Here is a 24,191-nt window from a genome sequence, read left to right on the forward strand (position 1 = left end):
TGTCACGTGGCTGCCATATTTATGCCACATGGCTAAACATTTAATAAAAATAATTAATTTAAAATTAAAAAAAAAAACAAAAACAGAACCCATAAACCCATTCCACCCCCAACCCACCTCCCTTTCATCCACTCTCTTTACCTCCCCTCCCATAAAAAAACCCACCCCACCCCACCCCCACCTCCCCTACAACCCCCTTGCACCTCCCCGGTGGTTGCTCCCACCATCATTGTCTTCTCCAACGATTCCCAACGCACCAAGACAACTCTAACAGCGGCTTCACAGTCGTTCCCCGTCGATATCAAACAACCACCATGACCCAATGTTTCTCGTGGAACAAACACAAGTCTATGCTTGGTGATTTTCAAACCCCAAGCCCTCGAATCAAAGAACCCTGTCTCGAATTGACTTCCCTCGGCGAAGTTCTCGTCGTTTTTGACAATGGTAAGCCTTGAGGGCCACAAAGGCTCTAACGGCCTCTACACATTCGTCCCTGACACCTCTTGTTCTTCAATTTGTTCAAACATTGGGACCCCAATTTCAAGGACCTCTGTAACACCATCTTAAGTTAACAAGCCTCTTAGGTGGAGAAGAAGATGTGGGAGCGAGAGAGAGATGAAGGGAGGAAGAAGAATGAGAGACCTATGAGAGTGAGGGACCGCTCGATGGTGGAAAAAGAAGAAGAGGCAATGGGGATGGGTTGGCAGTTACGTCAACACAAATGTGGATCTTATATTTGCCACGTCATCACTTAACGGTTTACTTAACAGATTTTCTAACGGATGTATGAAATTGAAATAAAATGATAAGTAAATGTATGAAATTAAAATGTTTTGAAGATGTTGTAAGAAATTAAAATTGACCCCAAACCTAAGGGGGTAAAATGTAATTTACCCTTTAATTATTTATTAAATATTTCAAATAATAATAATTTTTTATATTTTATAAAAAAAATTATCCACGTGGCGCAAAGTTGACATCCACCTCATTAAAAACTGGGTCCCATATCTGCTACATCATCACTTAACAGCCAATCTAACAGATTATGTAACGGATTGTAATGTTTTAAAGATGATATATGAGGTTGTAATCGCACTTGGGTGCAAAATGTATGTAATTTAACCTTTTTTAAATTATCAAATTAAAGTTGAGTTATGTGTGTTGATGCAGAATATTATTGTCATCAACTATTGAATAAATTTGTTGTGCAACATCTTCACATTGATATTAATATCGATTAGTTATTGAATTGACAAATAAGTTTTCTTGTTCTTGTTGTTGGAATGTTTTCCTTTTATTTGTATTTATTAGTGACAAATGATTATCAATTTAATCTATTTTAGGTCGCATTGTTTTATGCACACACTATTTTGAGTCGATTGTACAAATAAAAGGAGGATCATGACCAAAATTAAAAGAAGAATTATATGAACAAAAATGATGTGATTTTTCCATGAAACTACATTTTTGTTCTACTTTATCCTCTGAAGATGGATTTGTCTCACTTTACCTCTTGAAACAACCAAAATCGAGTCATTTCACCCTATTTATGTGAATTATGTCTCATGGACGTCAAATGAAAGCATAGCTTGTGCATTTCATACCATGTTGACAGAGATGAGACATTGTGGTTAGTGAGATATGAAAATTTTCAGACTACCTTAAACCTCTTAAAGTGCCAAATCTTTGCCACCACCATGGACATAAGTGGGGTGAAATGGCTCAATTTTGCAATCTCAAAGAGTAAAGTGATACAAAGCTATTTTCAAAGGATAAAGTGAGATTAAAATCCAGTTTCAAAGGAGTAAATCAAGGGAGCATTTTTGCTCACCATCATAAATTGTAATGTTTGCTTACCATCCACCATCATCTGCCACGTGTTATTTCACCTAACCTTGATTATTTTTTTAAAATAAAGAAGAAAATTTTAATATGAAATTTAACTAAAGTTAAGTAAATAGGTACGCTGCAGATAATTAGGTGTATACACCATAGTTATGGTTATGAGCAAAAATATTCCAGTAAATTAATAAAGCCTTAGTACCATGGAGTGATTTGAATTCTAAGCCCGGCCCAAAATTCGTATCTGAAATTTTAGCCCATTTAATAGGAGAGGAAGAGGAAAATAATGTCGCCTTCTTCTTCCTCGTGTCCGATTACGCAGGGCCTTCTTCTTCTTCTTCACAGGTCACAACAGCTGTACTGGAACTCTCTTCTCTAAAAACCCTAATTCAAGAGCGAGAGAGAGGGAGAGGGAGAGGGAGACATGGACAAGGTGAGGATAGAAGAGGTTCAGTCGACTACCAAGAAGCAGCGCATAGCCACTCACACCCACATCAAAGGCCTTGGTCTTGAGGTCTCTCTATCTCTCTCTCTCTCTCTCTCTCTCTCTCTCTCTCTCTCTCTTTTTGTTCCATACGCATTGATTGGTACTGTATTTCAAAACTATTTCTTCCTTTTTCCGCTGTAAAATTGTCTTTGATTTTAGGGTTTAGGGTTTTAGGGTCTGTTTGGCGCACGGCATTTTATCGAAATTCCACTGTGATATGCCGGAAATGGTAGGCTATTAGTACTCTGACTGAGAATGCACGTTTAGAACTTAGAGGGGTTGCAGCTTGTGCTTCATTTTTTTAACTTTGGTGTTCACTGAATTTGCAATGCTGTTTCCTGTAACATTCTCTCACAATTCGTATGCGTGCGTGTTTTTGAAATCAAAGGTCAGTGCTTTATCTTTCGATTATGTTTTATTGATTGTACTGTAGCAATTAAATTTGCTTCTGGCTGGAAGAGAAATGGTTTGTGACTGTATATTTAAAGTTTTAAGTGCGAGAAACTAATGCGGGCTTGTTTAACTTCAATACTGCATAAATCATGTTTTGTTTTTTTTTTTTTTTTAAATTTAGTTTATGGAGTGATGTCCATCTGAATGAATGGCAATGTTGTATGGGTTTTTCGGTTTCATTCTTTCCAGGCCAATGGAAGAGCAATACCTTGGGCTGCTGGCTTTGTGGGTCAGGGGGAAGCAAGAGAAGCTGCTGGCCTTGTTGTTGATATGATACGGCAGAAGAAGATGGCTGGTCGGGCACTTCTACTTGCTGGACCTCCTGGAACAGGAAAGACAGCGCTGGCTCTTGGAATATCTCAGGAGCTTGGGAGTAAGGTATTCCACACATTTTTCTCTCTCAGTAATCTAATATCTAATGTTAACTGATTATCATGTGTTTCATGGGATATTCTGATTCATATTCCACAACGAATAGATTTTTTTCGTTATGATTATGAACGTTGATGGCTCTTGTATGCAGGTTCCGTTCTGCCCGATGGTTGGATCAGAAGTATACTCATCAGAAGTTAAGAAAACTGAGGTTTTAATGGAAAATTTTAGACGGGCTATTGGTCTACGTATCAAGGAAAATAAAGAGGTGTATGAAGGAGAGGCAAGTTGCTAATGATATCAATTTTTTGTCAATATAGTGTGATAATGCTATATGAGTAGGGTGGTTATGGTTCTTGATGTTTTGATAATCTCATTTTAGGTGACGGAACTCACACCAGAAGAAACAGAGAGTGTAACCGGTGGTTATGGTAAAAGCATTAGTCACGTCATCATTGGATTAAAAACTGTTAAAGGAACTAAGCAACTGAAGTTGGACCCCACTATTTATGATGCATTGATTAAGGAAAAGGTAAGGTACTCTTATTTATTTTGTGTTGAATAGAAAGATTTTTGTTTCGTCTTTTGCTTATACAATTTTGCTTTGTATTCTTGATTGTGTATGAAGCTACTGATGGCAAATAGTCTGAACGATGTCCAACTCATGTTGCTTGTCATGTTGAAGTGGCTTTTCTATTTTGGGGTCATTTCTTCTTTTCATACAACTTTGTTGACACAACATGCAGGTAGCTGTTGGTGATGTTATATACATTGAAGCAAATAGCGGAGCAGTTAAAAGAGTTGGTAGAAGTGATGCTTTTGCTACAGAGTTTGATCTGGAAGCAGAAGAGTATGTACCACTTCCAAAAGGAGAGGTTCACAAAAAGAAGGAGATTGTGCAGGTTTGTGCTATGTGATCTGTCTTTGTTGTAAATGTCCTCTTTGATGTTGATAGCATCCATTTTATCGGACATATTCTAGGATTGGGTTTGTCATCAGCTAGCAGCCTTATCAGTAACTATATGGATTATTACTCAAACTGGTTGGTCAATGATTCTAGCTGTATGGTAAATTTTTTTCGAAAGGAATATGCATCATCCTTGCATGATGCAGATGTTTCCTAATAATACATTTTTGTGTTTCGTTGTTTGATTAATATAGGAAGTTGGATTCTTGAAACATGCTAAATTATTGTTACCTGCAATTGAGTAGTTGCACTTGATGGATATAGCCCACCAATGAAATTGTTAAGGATTTTTGGCCTGGTAATTCCTTGCATTGGACGCCTAATATTTTCTTGGAATACCATGTGAACTTACCATCTATCAACATCTCTTCCTAAGACCATAAACACTATAGTGGTTCTGATCAATTTTTTTTTCGTTCTTTCTTTAAATTTCTATTATGCTCTATTTTTGTTAACAGAATTAAATTTTTGTGTACATATACTCTGATCTTCTCTTGATGTTCAATTTCTGTTTACTTATACAATTCGCTAACAGGATGTAACACTACATGATCTGGATGCTGCAAATGCGCGGCCTCAAGGTGGGCAAGACATTTTATCTCTAATGGGTCAAATGATGAAGCCGAGGAAAACAGAAATTACTGACAAGTTGCGACAAGAAATAAATAAGGTAATCTTGTATTTGTGTAGGAAATTTTGACCCAACTTAATGTCCTTTCTGTGGTAGGAACCAAAGATATGGTTTCCATGTGACCAATGTTCCTTGCTAATTCTTCAATATAATTGGAGAAACCTGCTGAAAAATACTAATGAAGTCAACTGATAAAAAGGTTTCCAAGCCTTTGACATGTTATAAGTCAAATCAACTTCAGCTTTAAATTCCATCTAAATCTTGCTCGATGACTTGTTTCTCTATTTTCTACATGAATTAGACACTTAAGTATGTTTAAGTCAATCCAACTTCTGCTATCAATAGAAACAGCTAATGTCCTTTCCCAACTTCCTAGTGTTCTTAGTTCCTCTTATGGATTAAATTGGCATATGTTTTGAACTGCTTGCTACTGAAATAGTCTGTTGCTAGGGATTTATCCCCTTTATTTGAAATTTATTGAGGAAGGCCTTTATTGGCGGAGGTGATGGCAGTCTAGCAAGGAAGTTTGGGAAGTGGCAGTAGTTTAGTAACATTGAAAGTTGTGATAGGTTACTGAAAGTGGTATATTTGGAGGAAAGGAACAATAGTGCGTGTGAGGGAGTTCTCTAGTAATTGCATGTGTGGAAGCGGGGTGAGGTGGTTCATGAAGCATACTGAGTTTAGAACTTCAACTTTTAATTTTTCGTTATAACTTCTTTCTTATCTAGTCTGTGGTGGAGCATTCAAATTACATTAGTTGTGCACTCAGGTTTTTCTCACAATGAAGAAGTTAAAATAATTTATTTCTTCTCCCTAAATCTTAAATCAATTTCTTTAAAATACTAATTATAACTAATTGAAATAATTTACATAGGTTGCACCAATATAGCAGTTTTTCCCCCTTCTATTAATATTTTTGTTATCTATGAAATAAAAGTAAAATAAGATGTTTGATTTACTTTTAATTGATGGCAGGTTGTTAACCGGTATATTGATGAAGGTGTAGCGGAACTTGTGCCTGGAGTTCTGTTCATTGATGAGGTTCTTTTCTCATCCAAGTCAAGTTCCTTATAAGTATTTTCATTTCTCCAAATTACTTATATTTTTAAAACTTGAATAATAGGTACATATGCTGGATATGGAGTGCTTTTCATACTTGAACCGTGCTTTGGAGAGCTCGTTATCTCCAATCGTAATATTTGCCACCAATAGAGGAATTTGCAATGTAAGGTATGAGAGTTCTAATCATACAGGCATTTGCCACAATATCTTCTGAGGTACTACCGTTATGTCAGTATAAAAGCATATACCCAGGCAATGCCTATCTTTCCATGTCCAATTGTACAAAATTTCCTAGAAGCCTTCAGTTTTCTGACTGTAATGTTCCATGGGTATGCTCACTGTAATTATAATTTCTTGCTTTTTAAACATGAATATGTTGCTGTGCAGAGGGACTGATATGGCTAGTCCTCATGGAATTCCCGTTGACTTGTTGGACCGGTTGGTGATTATCCGAACACAGACTTACGGTCTTGAAGAGATGATAAAGGTCTTGACCATTTCCATTTGCTTATTGTCTAGAAATTCTCTTTCTACAACAGAGCATCTTATCAAGTACCAAACTACTGTTTTTTTTCCTTTCGTGAAAGTGTCAAACTACTGATTACTGTACCGGTTGGTGCTTGAGTCAGATCTTAGTAATTCGTGCACAAGTAGAGGAACTGGCTATAGATGATGACAGTTTGGCTTACCTCGGAGAGATAGGACAAAAATCATCTTTAAGGTCTGGCGTAAATTTTAAACTTGATAGCTGTGAATTCATTCCCTGTGAAGGATGCTTACTGTATTTATTGTTTCATCAGGCATGCTGTTCAGCTCTTATCGCCTGCAAGCATTGTGGCAAAAATGAATGGCAGAGACAAAATATGCAAGGTAGTTACAGATTTGACCATGTTATTACTTATTATATGTGCTTGAAGTGAACTGTTGAAGATTTATCATTCACTGTTCATGAAATTAATGCGTTATTGTTTTGTATGATCTGTAGGCTGACCTAGAGGAGGTGGGTACGCTTTATCTGGATGCCAAGTCTTCGGCAAAGGTTCTTCAAGAGCAGCAGGAAAAGTACATTACATAAGTACCGAACAGTTTCTCTAGAAGTCTTAGTTTGGTTTTCGAAGCAGCATGATTTGGTACTATCTTCACTTTCCCTGACTTTTGCTTGAGTGACACACATTGGTTAAGTAAATGGTTTTGAGTTTCCGTCTGATCTGAGTAATGTGTGTATCTTACATCTGCGTGAGAGATTCTTCGCAATTTTCAAATGAGAAAACTCGGTGTAGGTAATTTTAATTGGTTTGTAACTTGTTTTCTTGTTTAGTCGATTATTGGTCATGAGACCAGACAGGGTTCTCTTAAGCAATTGCGTGTTTCATTCATTTACATGAAATTCTTGAATACAATGGGTGTATACATCTTTCTCACAATATTTGGTCGGACGGCATGAGGAGGCAGTAATGAGAATCGTGTTGTATACAACCATTGTACGGAAGTCACAATTTTGTTCCTCTTGGCAACCATCGTGCGATTCACCAATGTCATGATTCAAATTTAAGACGTGCCGTGGGGAATACTGGCATAGAATTCGTCCTCAATCACTTGGCCGTCCTGTGGTGGTTGTTCATCGTCGAGCTTTGAGTTGATAACAATGGAAATTAGGTTCTTGTGGTTGTAGTTTGTTGGGCGAGCACCATAGATTTTAACAAGTGTCGTATATGAACTCAGGAGACGTAACGCCTCGTTGCAGAAAGAGTTTAACCTCTCAGCTTGTTGCTATCCTTACATCTCTTTCTACCATCTATACATCTCTTTTTACCATCTATACAGTCCTTGTTAATTTCTGTCATTTGATCATCTTTAATTCATTTAATTCGATGTAAGTGGCCCCTTACCACAGTGATGGAAATGAGTTGAGCCCTTGCATGACGGCGTTAGTTCGAACCCCATCAGTGGCTAATTTAACATCTAATCTAACAAAATCTATTGTTTGACAAAAAAAAAAATTCATTTAATCTAACAGTAAAAAGTTGAGGTGTGTGTAGAAAGTAAAATAGGGAGTGTGGATAGCATTACCCAATAAAAACTAGGCTAGGATGCCATGGTAGATATGCTAACTTGTTTATATAGTTGTGCATGATAAGTTAATGGGTTAGATTTGAGCGTAGGATAATTTGGCATAGCCAGTGACGGATTCAGGAAATAATATTAGGAAGGTCAGTAAGAATAGCAATTTTTTTTTTATACCAAAAATAGCATACATATCACCATTTCATCGAGTCTTGGTAGGCCTAAAATCATTTGGAAAGACATATTGCACACATGTTAATGTATGCAAAGGGCAGCACCCAAGGTATCCATGAATATTTACCGAGTCTTGGTAGGCCTGAAGTCAGTTGGAGTGTATGAAGCCAACTCTAATCTTCACAAGGGTAGCACCCAAGGTATCCATGGACATTTATCAAAGTTCGGAGGGTCAACACCTAGGGTATTTATGGATGTTCATCGAAGTTCGGAGAGTCAGCTAACCTCCCTGCCCCTCAATGCATCCGCCAGGACACATCGAATATCTCATGATGCGTAAAACACAACATTGTGCAAGGTCTAACTTCGGCCTTTGCAAGTGCATTAAGATTTTTTTGAAATTACTTCTGAAAGGGTTAAAAACGCTTCTTATTGTATTTGGTAAAAAAGTTAAAAGTGATAAAAATGATTTTTGAAAAAGTACATGTCAAATACATTTTTAGGAAGTATTCCCAAGTGTTTTTTCAAGTTGCGGTTATATTTTTAATAAAAATTTCAAAATCTTATTAATGAAAGCATTCCTAATAGAAGTGCTTGTATACAAAAGTGCTTCGTACCTAGCAATCCATAGTGAATTCGAATTTGTAGTGTAAACCGAAGCTCTTTCTAGTCTGAATAAACCAAAAATTTTATGATGATCTGGAGTATACGATACTCTAAACATTTTAACCATTAAATCTTGATTTTACATTTATATACAACAATATAACCGTTAAAAATCAGATATATTCTATACTCCGAAACATCGTGAAAACAGACACAAAGACAAGACAGGCCCAACAGAAGAGCACTCAAAAGCCCAGAACAGAGCTGCAATGGAGACAGATGAAAACACACACACAAGTCATCACCCCACTATTCCAAAGCCCTAATCACAGATTACCGAACCACAAACCCTAAACCCTAAACCCTAATCCCAACGTGAAGACTGAAGAAGTCGATTACACTGCAATTGCAAATACCAAAAGCAAAACGCGTAGAAGAAGAGAAGCAATGAATCGTCTGAGCTTGGAGCAGGTGCTCAAGGAAAACAACACCCGCGACCCCAACTCCATTTCAACTCTCAAGCTCAATCACAAGGCTCTCTCCGACGTACGTACGACGTCGTTTTCCTCTATCTCCCTCCGCTCCCTCCCCCTCTCTTCATTTTGTATTGGATTATCATCAATTTTTACAATTTCATTTTATGGATAAAATTAATTTGTGATTTCCAAAAAATGGGTAGGTTTCGTGCTTGGGCGAGTTCAACAACTTGGAGAGGCTCGACCTCAGCTTCAACAATCTCACTTCTCTCGAGGTAATTGATCGGTAAGCCGTCTTCGTTTTTGTGCTGTGAATTTTGTTGAAGCTAAATTTGTGTGCTTGAAATTCAGGTGTTGAAGTCATGTATCAATTTAAAATGGTTATCCGTTGCGAATAATAAACTGCAGAGCCTCAAAGGAATTGAGGGACTTTCTAAGCTCACTGTAAGTACCATCCTTTTCCTACTTATGATTTTAATCAAAATGTGGGTGTTGGAAGACTGTAAATATTTTGGGGATACACTTTCAGCTTCTTGATATTAGTCGAATATGGATGTCGAACTTTGTTTAGGGTAGTGCCTCATGTAGCCTGGACTAGTTAGTAAAGCTCATTTAGGGGGAAATTTTGAAATTTCAGTTGGTCTATCTTATGCTACCGTACTCTTTGTTGTTCAGACCGTAAATTTGATAAACATATGGCCGTTATGGTGTTCAAGTTTTTTGTCCCATCGAATTGTTAGGATTTTTTAACCTAATAATTATCTTTCTCATCTACTTGCTTATGCTTTATGAACATATTGTTTCATAGACAGCACAAAGCATGAAATCATGGGGACTAAGTGATCCAGTGATGCTCCCAGAGCAATCAATTCAAATATATTAAGTTCCTTTCTATTGATTACATGCCCTTTTGCATGTATAAGAATAAGAGCTTATACCTAGGGTTCTAGTTCACATGGGTCTTTCATTCAAAAATATATCTTTTAGCGACATGTAGTATTGTTATCATGCTTGATATGTTTTTGAATGAAAGGCTCATGTGTGCTGCGACCATAGAAATCTTCTAAGACAAAAAATGTTGATATTAGTGTTATTGTACTACATTCACATACCAAAGACGATTTAAAATCTGTATGTAAAGTATGTCAAACTCTACCCCAAGAAGCCATGTTTTGTGGCTTCATTGGCTTGGGTTGACAACTTGATAAATCATAGACCTCTTGTCAGCTCCTAGGGGTGGTTCGGTATGGGATACCAAACCGAAAGTGGGAGATCCCCAATCCCAAGCCAAAAATTTTCGGGATGGGAATTTGAAGATCAATCCCGAACCAAAATTTTGGTATTCCCAATTTTTGGGATTCCTGAAATATTTTCAGTATTTCGGGATGGATGGGTATTACATTTTGGCTTTTGGGCACAAATTTGAGATTTTTGGATTGTGGGCTCAAATTTGGGCCTTTGGCTTAAAATTTTGTTGCCCAATTTCATATCATTTGAAATTTAGGCATTTTACCTATTAACAATTTGAAATTTCTTACCAATTGAAATACCAAATCATTCTTATTAAGTCAAATTGACGTTCCAAAGTTCCAAAGTTCCAAATTACTTACTTTCATAATTCTATTTCTAATATAGTCTACTCTCAAATTACTTAAACATTCAACATGCATGCAACCAAAATAAATATACATATATATATTTTCGGTTCGGTTCGGGATTCCCTAACCATTGAATGTGTAGTCTCGATTCCCATACCAAAAGGTTCGGGATCAGTTCGGTATGAATTCCAAAAATTTTGGTATTATCGGTTTGGGAATTTTTCGGTATGGGATTGGGATTTTTTTGGTTTGGTTTGGGATTTTCTGGAAAAATTTCCAGCCCTACTTTCTCTTGTAGTATGAGGAGGGTTAGCTCCAGATGAATAAATGAAATTGATAGAAAACACTTCAAAACTAGAGTGAATAAAGATAAAAATAATTTTACTACACAAGGAAATTTACGACTAGATTAGACAAAGTAACACTTTACTTTACTTGACCATCATACTCATCACTCCCATCACAGCAGTCTGCAAATTGCAGACAGGTAGCAATGCATAAAAAGGTCGTACCCAGTGCACAAGGCTCCCGCTTTACGCAGGGTCTGGGAGAGGTGAATGTCGGCTAGCCTTACCCCCATTTATGGAGAGGCTGCTCCCAAGATTAGACAAAGTAAAAGAAAAAAAAAATGTGTTATCAGTTGGAAGGATTGGATGTGATGGTGTGTTTTGAAGTCTTTGTTGACACTTAGGAGAGGAGAAATAACAGGAGAAAAGTGAAGGAAAATAATTTCTCTAGTTTTCCTCTGCTTGTATCTGTTTATAGGGGATAAAATGGGGAAAATGGATCTTTATGGACTTTCTAGGATATAACATATTTAAACAACTCTCAGCTTCTCCAAATCTGAGAAGCAAAAAAGGTAGGCCCTGATAGAGGTTGTTCCTCTTTTACATTTTTGTTTCTCCACTTCCTAGAGACACTTTTTTTAGACAGCTTGCAAACAAGAGTGCTGATAGTTTGTATTTGTAGAAAATTTGTTTATTTGAGTTCCTTCATTCCTTTTAAATAATTGGCTATTGACCAAGGCAGGATAATTGTATAATCAATAAATCCACATTTTGGGTTCTAGAGTCACTTTGTTCAATCTTTGTAACCAGGTGTTAAATGCTGGCAACAATAAACTTCAAGCGATGGATGAGATCAAGTCTATTGTGAGCTTACGTGCAGTAATTTTGAATGGTGAGATTCTGTTCGAATGTTTTGAGGAATACCATATGGGCTCATCCTAAAATACCCCTTTTTTCTCCTTTGCATTTTGATGTTTGTGAAACAAATTAGAAATGGAAAGACGTACAAAAGGGGATACCCAAGTGAACTAAATGGGCACCCACAAAAGCTAGGCTAGTAGTACTAATGACACCATAGTAGAATGTTCTTTTAATAGCAAACCTTTTTAGCATGGTAGTAGGACCGTAAGAACATTTTCTCGCAATGATAAGATCAAGAAAGCAGTGGCTTCGAACCCAAGAAACCATTATGATGTAAGAGATGAATAGCTTAAATTCATGATATTGTAAGTCAAGTGGGCCAATTATAGTGAATAGTAGTATTGGAGGATAACTAAATGCCAGTGACTATTTAAAGTTCTATCTCTCGTGCTCTCTTTCCCTATTTCTTATTTTATCTTCTGGGTTTTGTAGATAATGAGATTGCTTCAATTTGTAGACTTGAACCGTTGAGAGAACTAAACACTCTTGGTATGTGTTCTAAAGTTTTTCTCCCTGAATTCAATAATGACTTATTACTTGTATTTTTATTGTTATAAAGATAACCAATTTTGTACCTCTACGGACTGTTTTTATTTTATTTTGTTTGAAATGAAAAATGGTAGGAGATAAACATGAGGTAAAAATCCTTTCATGGAGTGAATGTCAATGTATATGAATTTGGTGTCTTTCTATAGCTACTTTTGTTTAGAGGTGAACTTCGAATTTATTAACATGTATGGGGCCACCTAGATAACAGCTTCTTGTTAGTTTGTTCCATTTCTTGGTGGAGCTTTGTTCAGAATAACTCTGTATGAAAAGCCACAATTTCCCCAATTTTCTTTTTCTGACACTACAAAGCTGATAACCTCATATTCCATTGGTTTGTTCTTTACCTGCTATTCTTATTCATGATTCATATTTATCAAGAAATAGTATAATATTTTTTGTTCATGATTGATACAAAGCAATAAAGTTTTTGATTTCTCTGAAGTTCTTTCTAGAAATCCGATCCGTGACATTGGTGATTCTCTGAAGAAGGTGAAATCTATCACAAAGGTAAGCATTTTTCGGTGGTTGATTGTCCTTGGTGGTAATTTCACTTAAATTTAGCTAAACGCCCGAAACTTTCTTGGTTCCAGCTTTCTCTATCTCACTGCCAACTTCAGACTTTAGAGGCCTCACTCAAGTTCTGTATTGAACTGAAAGAGCTCCGTCTTGCTCATAATGATATTAAGGTTTGTTTTCAGCTGATTGGTATACCTGTCGGAAAGCATGTTATCTCAATTGTAGATTTAAGAAAAAAACTGAGTTGTTGTAATTACCTCCAACATTACTCAATTAGTGTAATTATTTTCTTCCATGATTACGCAGTGATTTCCTATACTGTTTATTTCTTCACTTCAGTGTCGAAAATAAATTTTGTTCAAGTAGCTAGGTTTGATATGCGTGTGTTGTCTGGTTTTTCTCACTATGATGCTCTCTCTTTCTCACTTACTCACCTACCGTCTCTGTGCATGCTGCTCAGGGTCTCCCAACTGAGTTGGCTCTTAATAAGAAACTCCAGAATTTGGACTTGGGTAATAATGTGATCACAAGATGGTCGGATCTGAAGGTTAGATCCAACATGCAGAAACTTTTCTTTCTTTATTTGTCTTTGGAATTTTATGTGGCCCTGATTCTCGGTTGCATTCTGAGATAGATAATCAATTCATTCGTCAATCTGAGGAATCTCAATCTGCAAGGAAACCCTGTTGTTGAAAAGGATAAATTAGTAAAGAAGGTACTAGTTGCTGTCCTAGTTTTTTCTTTTTTAGATCTTTATTTTGACTCCAGATTACCGTTGTTAAATATACTTATACAAACAATGTCACTGTAGATTAAAAAGATGTTGCCGAACCTCCATGTATTCAACGCAAGACCCATAGATAAATACATCAAGAGTGAAAGGGGCGCTAGAGGTGATGAAGTTAATAAGTCTTCACTTAATGCTGCTGACAAGCAAGAAACTCAAACAGAAGAGCCAAAAGAGAGAGACTTCAAACATCATGCAATGGGTGAAGCTAAGGGTGGCATTGAAAATGCTAGTGATTCTGATACAAAGAAATCGAAACGGAAAAGGAAGGGATCAAAAGACAATGTCTCAAACAATGACGTTGTCGAGGGGGATGAAAAAAGAGATCCGGTCAAGAAAAAGAACCACATACATCATATGCAAAATGAAGATGATCCTGGTAATCTGGAGAATGCTGGGCATTTTGAGAAAGCATTGCAACAGAAGAAGCAGAAAAAGAGTCCAGCCGACACAGAAGATAATGCTGAGGTTGGAAAGAAACCAGAGAAATCCAAGGGGAGAAAAGGTGAACTTGATGTTATCGATGATGCAGATACACCGTTTTTGGAGCTTTTTTCTGTTGATGCTGAGGTTGCTAGTGAAAAAAAGGTTAATGACAAGGTTAGGGACTTGGGTGGCTTAGTAACCTTCCCTTCTAAGAGTAAAAAAGCCAAAAACCGTCCCTCCACCGGTTCTACACTGCATCCGTCGCCTGTTGATGAAATTGGAACAGGTGGGCCATCGACATGGGGTGATGATTAATGATTGCGGAGGCAGATGCTTTGTGCCCATGAAATTTTGTGTTGAGCTAGCGTGCAGATTGGACCCCTTCTCTTCCGCAAGTTTGGTTAAACTCATGCACATTTGGAGTTGCAGATGTACAAGCAAAAGAGTGTAACGTGTTTGGTAACTTTTTACCATTTACCCTTTTTCGTTCGATAACTTTTCACTATTTTCCCTTTCTAATGGATGTTTTAACCATTTACTTGCATTCCTTTCCGTCAAGTCATGATTTTTACCGCTGTAGAGATAACAATCTTTGAGCATTTATCAGTAGAGATGGAGTTTTGGACTAGCTTTCAACACCACTTTTCCATGAGCACCACCACCACCATTTTTTGGACGCGACACAAGTTTTTGTGGGACTCACTCTGTAATCTATTTTAACGATCTAAACCGTCTATCTTTTAGATTTTCTCTCAAAGATTATGTCTGAAAAAAGTCACACAAATATGATACTATATGACTGTTGAATTAAGGGTTAGGGTTTCTTTGTAGAATCATATTCTTCAATTTTCTTCACTACAAATGAATGTTTTAATAGTTTTGGATTTGTCTAATTTTTTTTGTAAGGATGATTTATGAATGATGTTCCAAAAGATAGACGGTTCAGATCGTTGAAAAATATTATGTTGTAGCCCCACAAACTTGTGTCAAAAGTGATGTAAAAAAAGGATATTGTCATGGATATGCCCCTTAATTTTATTCTGATTAATAGTTTATTAATTATACAAAATGCGTTTTTGTAACAACCAACACTGATTGATTCGGTGATTAATGAGATTAGTGCATGTGGAAAGGTGATGTCAGGAAGCATGCAGGTTCACACATTCGAGTCCTCTCAGCTGCAAAAGTAGCAACGTATTTGATGTTTTATCAATTTGGCTTTCTCACATATAAATAGGGGTGTGATATCCACACATCCTTTTTTACTTCTCACACACCTTTCTAAGTTTCAGCCGTTGGATCGGGTGAATTGAAGAAGATCAAATGATAGAAATTAACAAGGAGTGTGTGAGAAGTAAAAATGGGTGTGTGGATAGCACACCCTTATAAATATATATTAAAAAAATTTGTCCTCCGGCGGGCACCTACATCAGCTTCCCTCAGGGTCGGCCTTGAGTCCATACTAGCAGCATTAATTACTCTCCTCTCAAATGGGTGGAAAGAGTTAAAGACCATCTTCAAAGGAAATATCAAATTATAAGAGTCAAATTACAATTGATGGCTGATGTGGCAATTGAAACCTTATGTTAAATTTTGTAATTCTCCAACCAAATTGTCAAATGTTATTTTATTATTTAAATAGAGTTTTAAATGATTGTAATAATTAAAAAAATGTTGAAATAAAATTTTTATTGATTAAAGTGTTAGTACTCACTATTAAAATGAATTAAAAATAAATTTGACATTGATGTCAAATTTGACATTAAATCACTAAGAGCATCTTTAAAGGAGATATCAAATTATCCAAATCAGCAATAACGGCAACAAAAGACAGCATTAATGTTTTCCAATCAAGAGGCCAAATCTGATGTGGCATGACATGAATTGACATCTCTCCCCTTGCTGCCAAATTTGACAGCACATTCAAAAAAATTTAATTAATTATTAAATGCTTTTTATAAATTTTTTATTGGTTTAAAGCATTATCCTTTTGTTTCTTTTCATTCCCAATGCAAAGAAAAGACATATGAATTATTATTTTATATTTAAAATTTGACATATCAGTTGGAGAGCAAAAGTTTAAGGGGTGTGATATCCACACACCCCATTTCACTTCTCACACACCTTCTTAATTTTCGGCCGATCAACGGACATAAATTATCAAGGGGTGTGTGAGAAGTAAAATGGGGTATGTGGATAGCACACCCCAAGTTTAAGAGATGCCACAGTGCCACATAAGCCTTCAAATTTAAATTTTAGGTTTAAAATTTGACATCTCCTTTGGAGATAGTCTAAGATCATCTCCAAATGAGATGTCAAATCCTAAGTGGAATGCCATGTAATTAAATTTGAAAGTAGGAGCAAGCTCCAACCGATATGTCAATCTTATGTGGATTGACATATGAGAAAGGGTGATGCCAAATAATTTTTAATTATTTTATTATGTTGATCTCATTAATTCACTAATTATAGATCTTGAAAATTTATTTTAATTGATTTATTTTTAAAAATGGTCCTACAAATATCATTTGGAGATGTTCTAAGACCCTAGAATTTGAACTTCGAACTACTAAACTAACGTACTTCCTTTCTAAACGATTTCTTAAAACTAATGATCCACTGCCCTTCTTTTGTGATAAAATTTAAAAGAAAAAAAGGGTCCTTATCATATCTTAAGAAATTAATACACAAAGGCAAGCACTACTCTTGGTCAATACTACAATTAAAGTAGGGCTGAACTTCTGCGTCCACTTGCATGCTCCATTATCGTTAATAAAGTAAATGCCAAAACAGTGTTAATTAATTCAATAAGTTTGAGTGTTTGACTCTTTAAGCTTTTTAGTCAAGTAAAGACAACTAAAATAGAGCTATCGACTAGCCGTGCTTATCACTTATGTCAACAAATTTGTGATAACGGTTTAATTATTTTTTTGATACATTGATATTATTTATGTTAAATAGGTTAAGGTTCACAATAGCTAGCTATAAAAATTTGGTTCAAATTTGTCATTGGCAAAAATTAAACTTAAGAGCTTTCATTACAATTAAAGAGGAATATTACTAGACGGTAGTACTAAGTGACATTGTTTAATTATTCTTTAAACAGTACAATCTTAAGTCACAATTGTATTTCTGATGAATATTATTGCAATCTACCTCAAATCTTAATATATTAAGGCAAATTTAGGTTTAATGGCCCAAAACTATATACTAAAAAAAAGAAAATTCTAAACGTTTTCTTGATAGCACATGATCATTTGGTAACAACATTCAGTCTTATTTTACTAAAGGATATTTGTTCAATTTTTTAAGTGAATAATTATTAATAAAAATTGTTTGTACCATACTTGATCAATCTCAAAATTATCGAGCACCGACGAAAGTCATACCTTCAAGGACCCACTGAGGGGTTCATGCTGAGGCACCCCTGTTGAAGCACAAGAGTTTCCCTTCAACCAGGAGTGCAATCACAACGCGACACATGTCAACGTCAAAATAAAGCTCATAGAGTCCCACATCAATCGTGGACAAAAGCTAAGGACTCTCCTCACCTATAAAAGGAGACAATTCTCCTACAATTAATCCCTAATGTCATTATTGTACTTAAACTAGTCATTAGAACTCACTAATGATGATTATGCTTGAACCTATGTATTGTGTAAACCCTTTACTATTCATGAGAACTCATCTACTTCGTAGACGTAGCCAAGCTTAGGGTGCACCACATACATCTTGTGTTTACTTTCCTATCTCCATCTCCTTACATATTATCCTCACTATGTGACTGGAGCAATCGAGCGATGATCACAAACTTGACACTTTACGTTGTTCCAAAGTCTTCACTGATTTTGTGCATCAACAAAAATAAACATATAAAACGAAATTTCCTATAAATCCTAGCCTCCCTTCCCACCCTTGATTTTTATAACAGTGTAGCAGAAGATTGTACAAGAAGTTGAGAATGCAGATGCAAGAAGAATAGGGGTCGAGAGTTTGAAGAAACAGGAATCTTATTTCACTTGCTGAGATAGTTAAAGTTAAAATGGGAATTACCATATGGCTTTATATAGTAACTTGGAATGTTAATGACTAAGTAACCGAGATGCAACAAAGTGGAAGTCAGTATCACAATGCTTGATTCTGGTATGGATGTAGATGTCCCGTCTTACTTCTTGCCGTAAGACCATGACTACTGCACCTCCGCCGCCTCCCCCACCTGCTACTATTGTCGTGACCAAGGTATAAAATATCGATGATATCAGAAATATCGGTAGTTCAAAAATACGGAAATTTCGATGAAAATATCGGGATATTATCGATATCGATAAAAATTGAATAAAAACCATGGAAATTGTAAGAAAAACTTGGAAATTTTTATTGAAACTTTGCAGGATGTTTATTTAGTCAATTATCTATTAGTTTATACAAAAAAATTTGAAGGAAATGCATTGTATGATAGATATAACTGATTTAAGTTGATTATATAACTAGCTGGCAAACATTGTGAGTGTAGAAAATATATAGTAATTAATGAAAAAAGTTTAAACACACCATAATCATTTATATATAATGAATTAGTACAATATTTTACACTTTATACATTGCATGGTAAGATACATGAGTGACTTAGCAAGGTCTAAAATATCGATGATATCAGAAATATCGGTAGTCCAAAAACATGAAAATTTCGATGGAAATATCGGAATATTATGGATATTTTAAACCATGGTCGTGATTGCTCTAATGCAGGTGGACCCTATGCCTTTCACTCCGATTAATTCGGTTGGTCCTGGGTCGCCTAGGCACTGACGTCAATGACGTCTTCAGTGGCGCTTCCCCATAGCACGTGGCATAATCACTGGTGCCCCTGCACCTCGACAAGACATTGGCATTGGCATCCGCATTGGAGGCCGGGGGCTTGCGGCCAGGTAAAATAATAAAATAAATAAATAAACAAATAAAACTCCATTCATTTCTTTATTCTTTAAATCGATAAAATATTTTTTGTTGACTAAAATATGTTCCATGCTTCAATTCCGTGTTTGATGCCAAATTGTGTGCTTCAACTATTGCAACTGTTGGTTAGATATAAAATATTGTTTAATACTGTTTGCAGGGTTTGAGAAATGTTATAACTATAGGGGAGGTTCTGCTGAAATTTGGGTGGAATTTTTAGTATATGTTAATTGACGTTCTTACTTTTTAGCAGCTAAGAAGAACACTCGGGATTCTTGTAGACAGTTGAAGACGACGAAGGTTACCCGAGTGACCAATGATGGTATCACGATTGGATACAAAAACAGCATCAGGCTGCACATATGTCGAAGCAGCATAACGCATTGGTCCACGACGTTGGACACATCGTTTCAGGCTAATTGCACTATGTTGTGAAAATCTTGGCAAGTGATGCCAGCGGAGATGAAGGAGAAGGTGCACAGTTATTTGACGGTAAGTATCCAACTATCTTGTATTAGTTTTCATGGTATATATATTTTTATTAATAAATGTATGTCCTATTTAATATTATTTTAAAATTATATTTGTTAAATTGTAGACAAACTACGATTTTGACAACATGAACGCTTCTATGGAGACTTACCTAAACAGGCTCTTCGTTGATGGCTAAGCAGTGGAAGAGCGACCTCCACAAACGTTTTGACTTGTTTTGTGATCCAGAGGTCGCTCTCGTGGAGGTTTGCCCATAGGAGTTGGAGGAGCGCCTGGAGGATTGGGCGTGGCTCTGTGGTCATTTTCAGGAGGACTCCTATGTGGTACGTATGTTAATATATACGACTTAATTAATTATAATTGTTTAAAACTCTTACTAATGTTAATTAATTTTTTTTATATTTTCATTACATATTACAACTAATACGTTCATTTTTTGTATAATAGAAGAAGGGGGGAAAGCCAACAAGATCAACTAGGACAAGAAGACTCTTCTCCACCACTCGAGTTAGAGGCCCTTATCATATAGGACGGAAGCACGACAGGTAATAAAGTGTTTAATATTCCAATTTTTAAATGTGACAAATATTAATTTCTTTTTTGCGCACTAACATTCTTCTTATCTTTTTCTATTTTCAGGAGGGTTCAAAATTCCCCGAGATAGACTTCTTTAAGGACGTTTATGTTCGACTCAGGGATGAGTTGGCCAAGCAATTGCATGTAAATATAATTTAATTCTTAATTAGTCTCTTATGCTTTCAAGTATATAAAAATTAATTCAATATTAATTATTATTAAAATTTTCTGTCATTGTCTTAGGCGACATTGGTGGAGACAAGCTAGTCCGTTCTTCAGGTGTCCACTTCCTAGCTTTCCCTGATACCCTGGTCGAGTCCATGGATCCACCGGAGGTTGTGGGTTTTCTTATACTGACAAAGACCTTGGATCAGACCCTCAGTCGGAGGCAGAGGAAGTATTGTCGGGGAATGGGGCATGCTCATCACCGCGAAACTGAACCTCTTCATCCACACAGTCAAAGGGCGAGGTCACAACATTGACGCATGAAGTGGCCAACCTGAAGAGTAAGCTTGCGCTTATCATAGTGGCCCTCGGCTCGTCCTGCATCCGTCCCCCACCAGGTGTTGTTGCCTTGTCCACCTCTGAGCCCCTCAGCCCAGAGCAAACCCAGCACCCCGACTAGTCGACCTCCGAGCCCCTCTAGCCGCAAGACATCCAACAGCCCGCCATCTATGGCCAAATAGACTTTCAATACATCTTTTCGTAGATTTTCATTTTTTGCATAATTTTTTTTTTGTATTAGTTATAGTTACAATTAAATTAAATTATTATTTTAAATAAAAAATGTCCCTAGAACCAAAAAAAATAAAAAAAATTGAATTTTGCGCCACGAAAATCTTCTTCGCACTATATTACACTCAACGAAAACTTTAATCATTTATAGGACAAAAGTTCAACAATTTAATAATGTTAAAATTAATTCTTTTTCATTGCATGAATGTTTACTGGACGAAACTATTCGTCACGCAATGTCTTTACTAACACTGTCATCTTGTCCCAATGAGTACCCCGTTACCCTTATTCTTCCCGCGACCAAGGGCCTCGTTCCAATACATTGATTGCAACAAAACCTCATTTCGTCGCGCGGTCGTTTGTTGCGCGACGAAGTTCATAATTTCATCGTGGAAGGTATTTTTTCACGACCTTTGCGCAACGAAGATTTCGTCGCTTTAATATCTATGAGACGAAATTTTCTTTGCGCAACCAAATGTTCTTCGTCGCGAAAACTGTTAAATATAGTATTGACAATTTCTTGCATGACCCATTAAACCGACATGACCTATTAACAAATTAAGTTGTTATTAGGTCATATGTTAAAAACTCGTTAATTAGATAACGAGTTTGATACGATACGACCCGTTATGATAACATGTATGACATGTATACTACAAACATGATCGTTTGTCAAGCCTAAAGTGAACCAAAGAAAACAAAGACTAATAAATAGGGAACTTTAACGAAAAGCGGGGTACTGTTCATTTTAATGAAAAACCACATTTTTAATACTAAAAAGTCAATCCTAGTACTATTCACTTTACCTTTTATTTTGTCCTTATCGTTAAAACTCAAATTTTTCAAGCCATTTTCATTAGTTTTCCTTAATAAATAGGTACATAAGTTTTTGTACTCGAAACCAAACACAAAACTAGAACATACCCACAACTACTGTTAGGGTCTGGTAAAGCCGATAAGAAGAGGCTATGTAAATAAATTATAAAAATTGCCAAAGAACTCAAAAAGAATACGTGAAACCAAACACTCCCCGACTCCCACCAAAAAACAATTCAATAATCAACCAACCTAAATAAAAACCAAAGAGAATACAGATTATTCAATTCTTCTTTTTTCGTTATTTAAAACCAAAGGAAATATATGAAACACGCCCAGATATTAAATTACATATATCTAATCAAAGAGAGATTTGCCTGCTCCTTCACTGCAACTACTTTAATTATTGTTTAACTAATTAATTAAGTAATTAAGCTTCAAAAACCTTGTAACTTGAAAGCCGTTGTTTGACCATTCAGCTTTGGCTTACTCCCCTCTCAGTCCTCGCTATAAAACCCGCCCTTCACACCCTTCCTTGTCACCTCTCAACACAAAAACAACCTCAAAACCTTCACTACATTTTCTCTGCATCCAATCAGACCCAGAGAAATTAATAAAACTACGACAATTTTTTTTCACAATGAGCTTTTCTGCACCGGCCGTCGATCATGGCGACGGAGCTTCAATCTCCTCCATCCATCCCGACATCATCACGGCTCACATCCTTACCCGCCTCGACGGCCAGACCTTGGCCTCCGCCGCCTGCGCTTCCTCCGAATTACAAGCCTGCTGCGCTGAAGAAAAACTCTGGCGGGACGTCAACACCACCACGTGGCCTTCAATAACCGATCCTCGAGTCGACGACCTCATTTCTACTTTCCCTGCTGGTCACCGCTCTTTCTTCTCAGACTCGTTCCCGCTCCTCGACCACTCCCCCTCCCAATTAGATTTCAGCCCATCGTGTCCCACCACGGAGTTAATCTCCGCCGTCGATATGTTTTACAAAGACCAGGTCATTTTCTCGAAAGTTCAAGAGTCCGAGACAGAGTCCGGGTGGTTCCTCTGCTCGCCCTTCCGAGTTGACTTACTTGACCAAAAAGAAACCGTCCCAACACCAATCCGACATGTCGGGGAAGACCAGAAGTCGTTGGAGCACTTGGAGGACAACTTGAGCCTGAGCTGGATCGTGATCGACCGGGCCCGGAAACGCGCGGCGAACTTGTCGAGCCGGAGGGCGGTGACGGTTCAGCGGCACTGGCTAACGGGGGAGATACAGCTGCGCTTCGTGACGATTTTGGCGGCGGAGAAGAAGGGGGAGTATGTGCAGTGCGGGATGGTGGTCATGTGCAAGGGAAGCGAAGGAGGGGAGCTGCACGTGAGAGAGGTTAGCATGAAGGTGGAAGGAATGGAGGGGAATCACTTGAACGGGAGGGAGAGTTTGTTACTGCTGCAGAGGGCGATCGAGGGAGGGAAGAGGAGGAAGGAGGTAAACGGGAAGGCGAGGTTCGGTGAGTACTTGGAGATGAAGAGAGAGAGGAGAGAGAGAAAGGAGAGGAGAGAGAAGGCTTTGGACATGATCTGCATTGCTGTTGGGGTTACTATTTTGATAGCGTTCTGGTCATTTGTCTTGTTCAGATAGTCCAAGAGATGATGATGATGATGATGATGATGATAATGGTGATGGTGATGGTGATGATGACGATGGTGATGATGCTGGTGTTGAAAAAACCGATGATGATGAAACCCAGAAAATCAAAGAAACAGTTGGGTTTAAGTTACTTTACTGTTAATTACACAGTTTAATTAATTCTTTATACCAAAATGTATAGAAAAGTTCATACAATGGAGAAGCAAAATGGGATTTCGATTATAATAATTTGTTTATTTATATGATCACAAATGTGATTATGTAGTGTAGCTCTTTATACACCATTGAATTGGTTCAAATTAAGTATATGTGGAAGATGTGTCTCATTACAAATATTTTTGTGCTAGTTAATAATATGGCATTACCTGGTCATTTGAGCTTTTTGATGCACAAAATCAGTGAGGACTTTGATACAACAGAAAGTGTTAAGTTTGTAACATTCGCTAGATTGCTCCGGTCACTAGTATGGATAAGTATGTAAATGGATAGAGATAGGGAAGCAAACACAAGATGTACGTGGTTCACCCAGATTGGCTACGTCCACGGAATAGAGGAGTTCTCATTAATTGTGAAGGGTTTACACAAGTACATAGGTTCAAGTTCTCCTTTAGTGAGTACAAGTGAATGATTTAGTACAAATGACATTAGGCAATATTGTGAGAGAATGATCTCTATTTATAGAAGAGAGTTTCTAGTTTCATTCTGACATTGACATGTGTCGTGCTGTGATTGGCCTCTGATGTCGACACG

General features: G+C 36.9%; 3 protein-coding genes across 3 annotated transcripts; all 3 read left to right on the forward strand.

Moving 5' to 3' along the window:
- Nucleotides 1–2,075: 2,075 nt before the first annotated feature.
- On the forward strand, nucleotides 2,076–7,104 carry LOC103441877 (ruvB-like protein 1). The gene is made up of 12 exons (XM_008380588.4): nucleotides 2,076–2,356; nucleotides 2,972–3,160; nucleotides 3,306–3,437; nucleotides 3,537–3,686; nucleotides 3,901–4,056; nucleotides 4,657–4,791; nucleotides 5,728–5,793; nucleotides 5,876–5,982; nucleotides 6,202–6,301; nucleotides 6,444–6,535; nucleotides 6,615–6,684; nucleotides 6,800–7,104. Exons 1-12 carry the CDS (start codon nucleotides 2,267–2,269, stop codon nucleotides 6,887–6,889), a joined length of 1,377 nt encoding a protein of 458 aa, XP_008378810.1. The 5' UTR covers nucleotides 2,076–2,266; the 3' UTR covers nucleotides 6,890–7,104.
- Nucleotides 7,105–8,890: 1,786 nt separating this feature from the next.
- On the forward strand, nucleotides 8,891–14,846 carry LOC103441876 (uncharacterized). Its single transcript, XM_008380587.4, has 10 exons — nucleotides 8,891–9,204; nucleotides 9,338–9,409; nucleotides 9,486–9,578; nucleotides 11,830–11,911; nucleotides 12,373–12,429; nucleotides 12,932–12,996; nucleotides 13,080–13,175; nucleotides 13,466–13,552; nucleotides 13,640–13,720; nucleotides 13,817–14,846. Exons 1-10 carry the CDS (start codon nucleotides 9,106–9,108, stop codon nucleotides 14,531–14,533), a joined length of 1,449 nt encoding a protein of 482 aa, XP_008378809.3. The 5' UTR covers nucleotides 8,891–9,105; the 3' UTR covers nucleotides 14,534–14,846.
- Nucleotides 14,847–21,996: 7,150 nt separating this feature from the next.
- On the forward strand, nucleotides 21,997–23,776 carry LOC103428946 (F-box protein At2g27310-like). The gene has a single exon (XM_008367079.3). The coding sequence runs from the start codon at nucleotides 22,434–22,436 to the stop codon at nucleotides 23,430–23,432; it is 999 nt and encodes a 332-aa protein (XP_008365301.3). The 5' UTR covers nucleotides 21,997–22,433; the 3' UTR covers nucleotides 23,433–23,776.
- Nucleotides 23,777–24,191: the final 415 nt, after the last annotated feature.

Source organism: Malus domestica, chromosome 03 (assembly GCF_042453785.1).
Source record: "Malus domestica chromosome 03, GDT2T_hap1".
In the NCBI taxonomy this organism is placed as follows: Eukaryota; Viridiplantae; Streptophyta; class Magnoliopsida; order Rosales; family Rosaceae; genus Malus; species Malus domestica.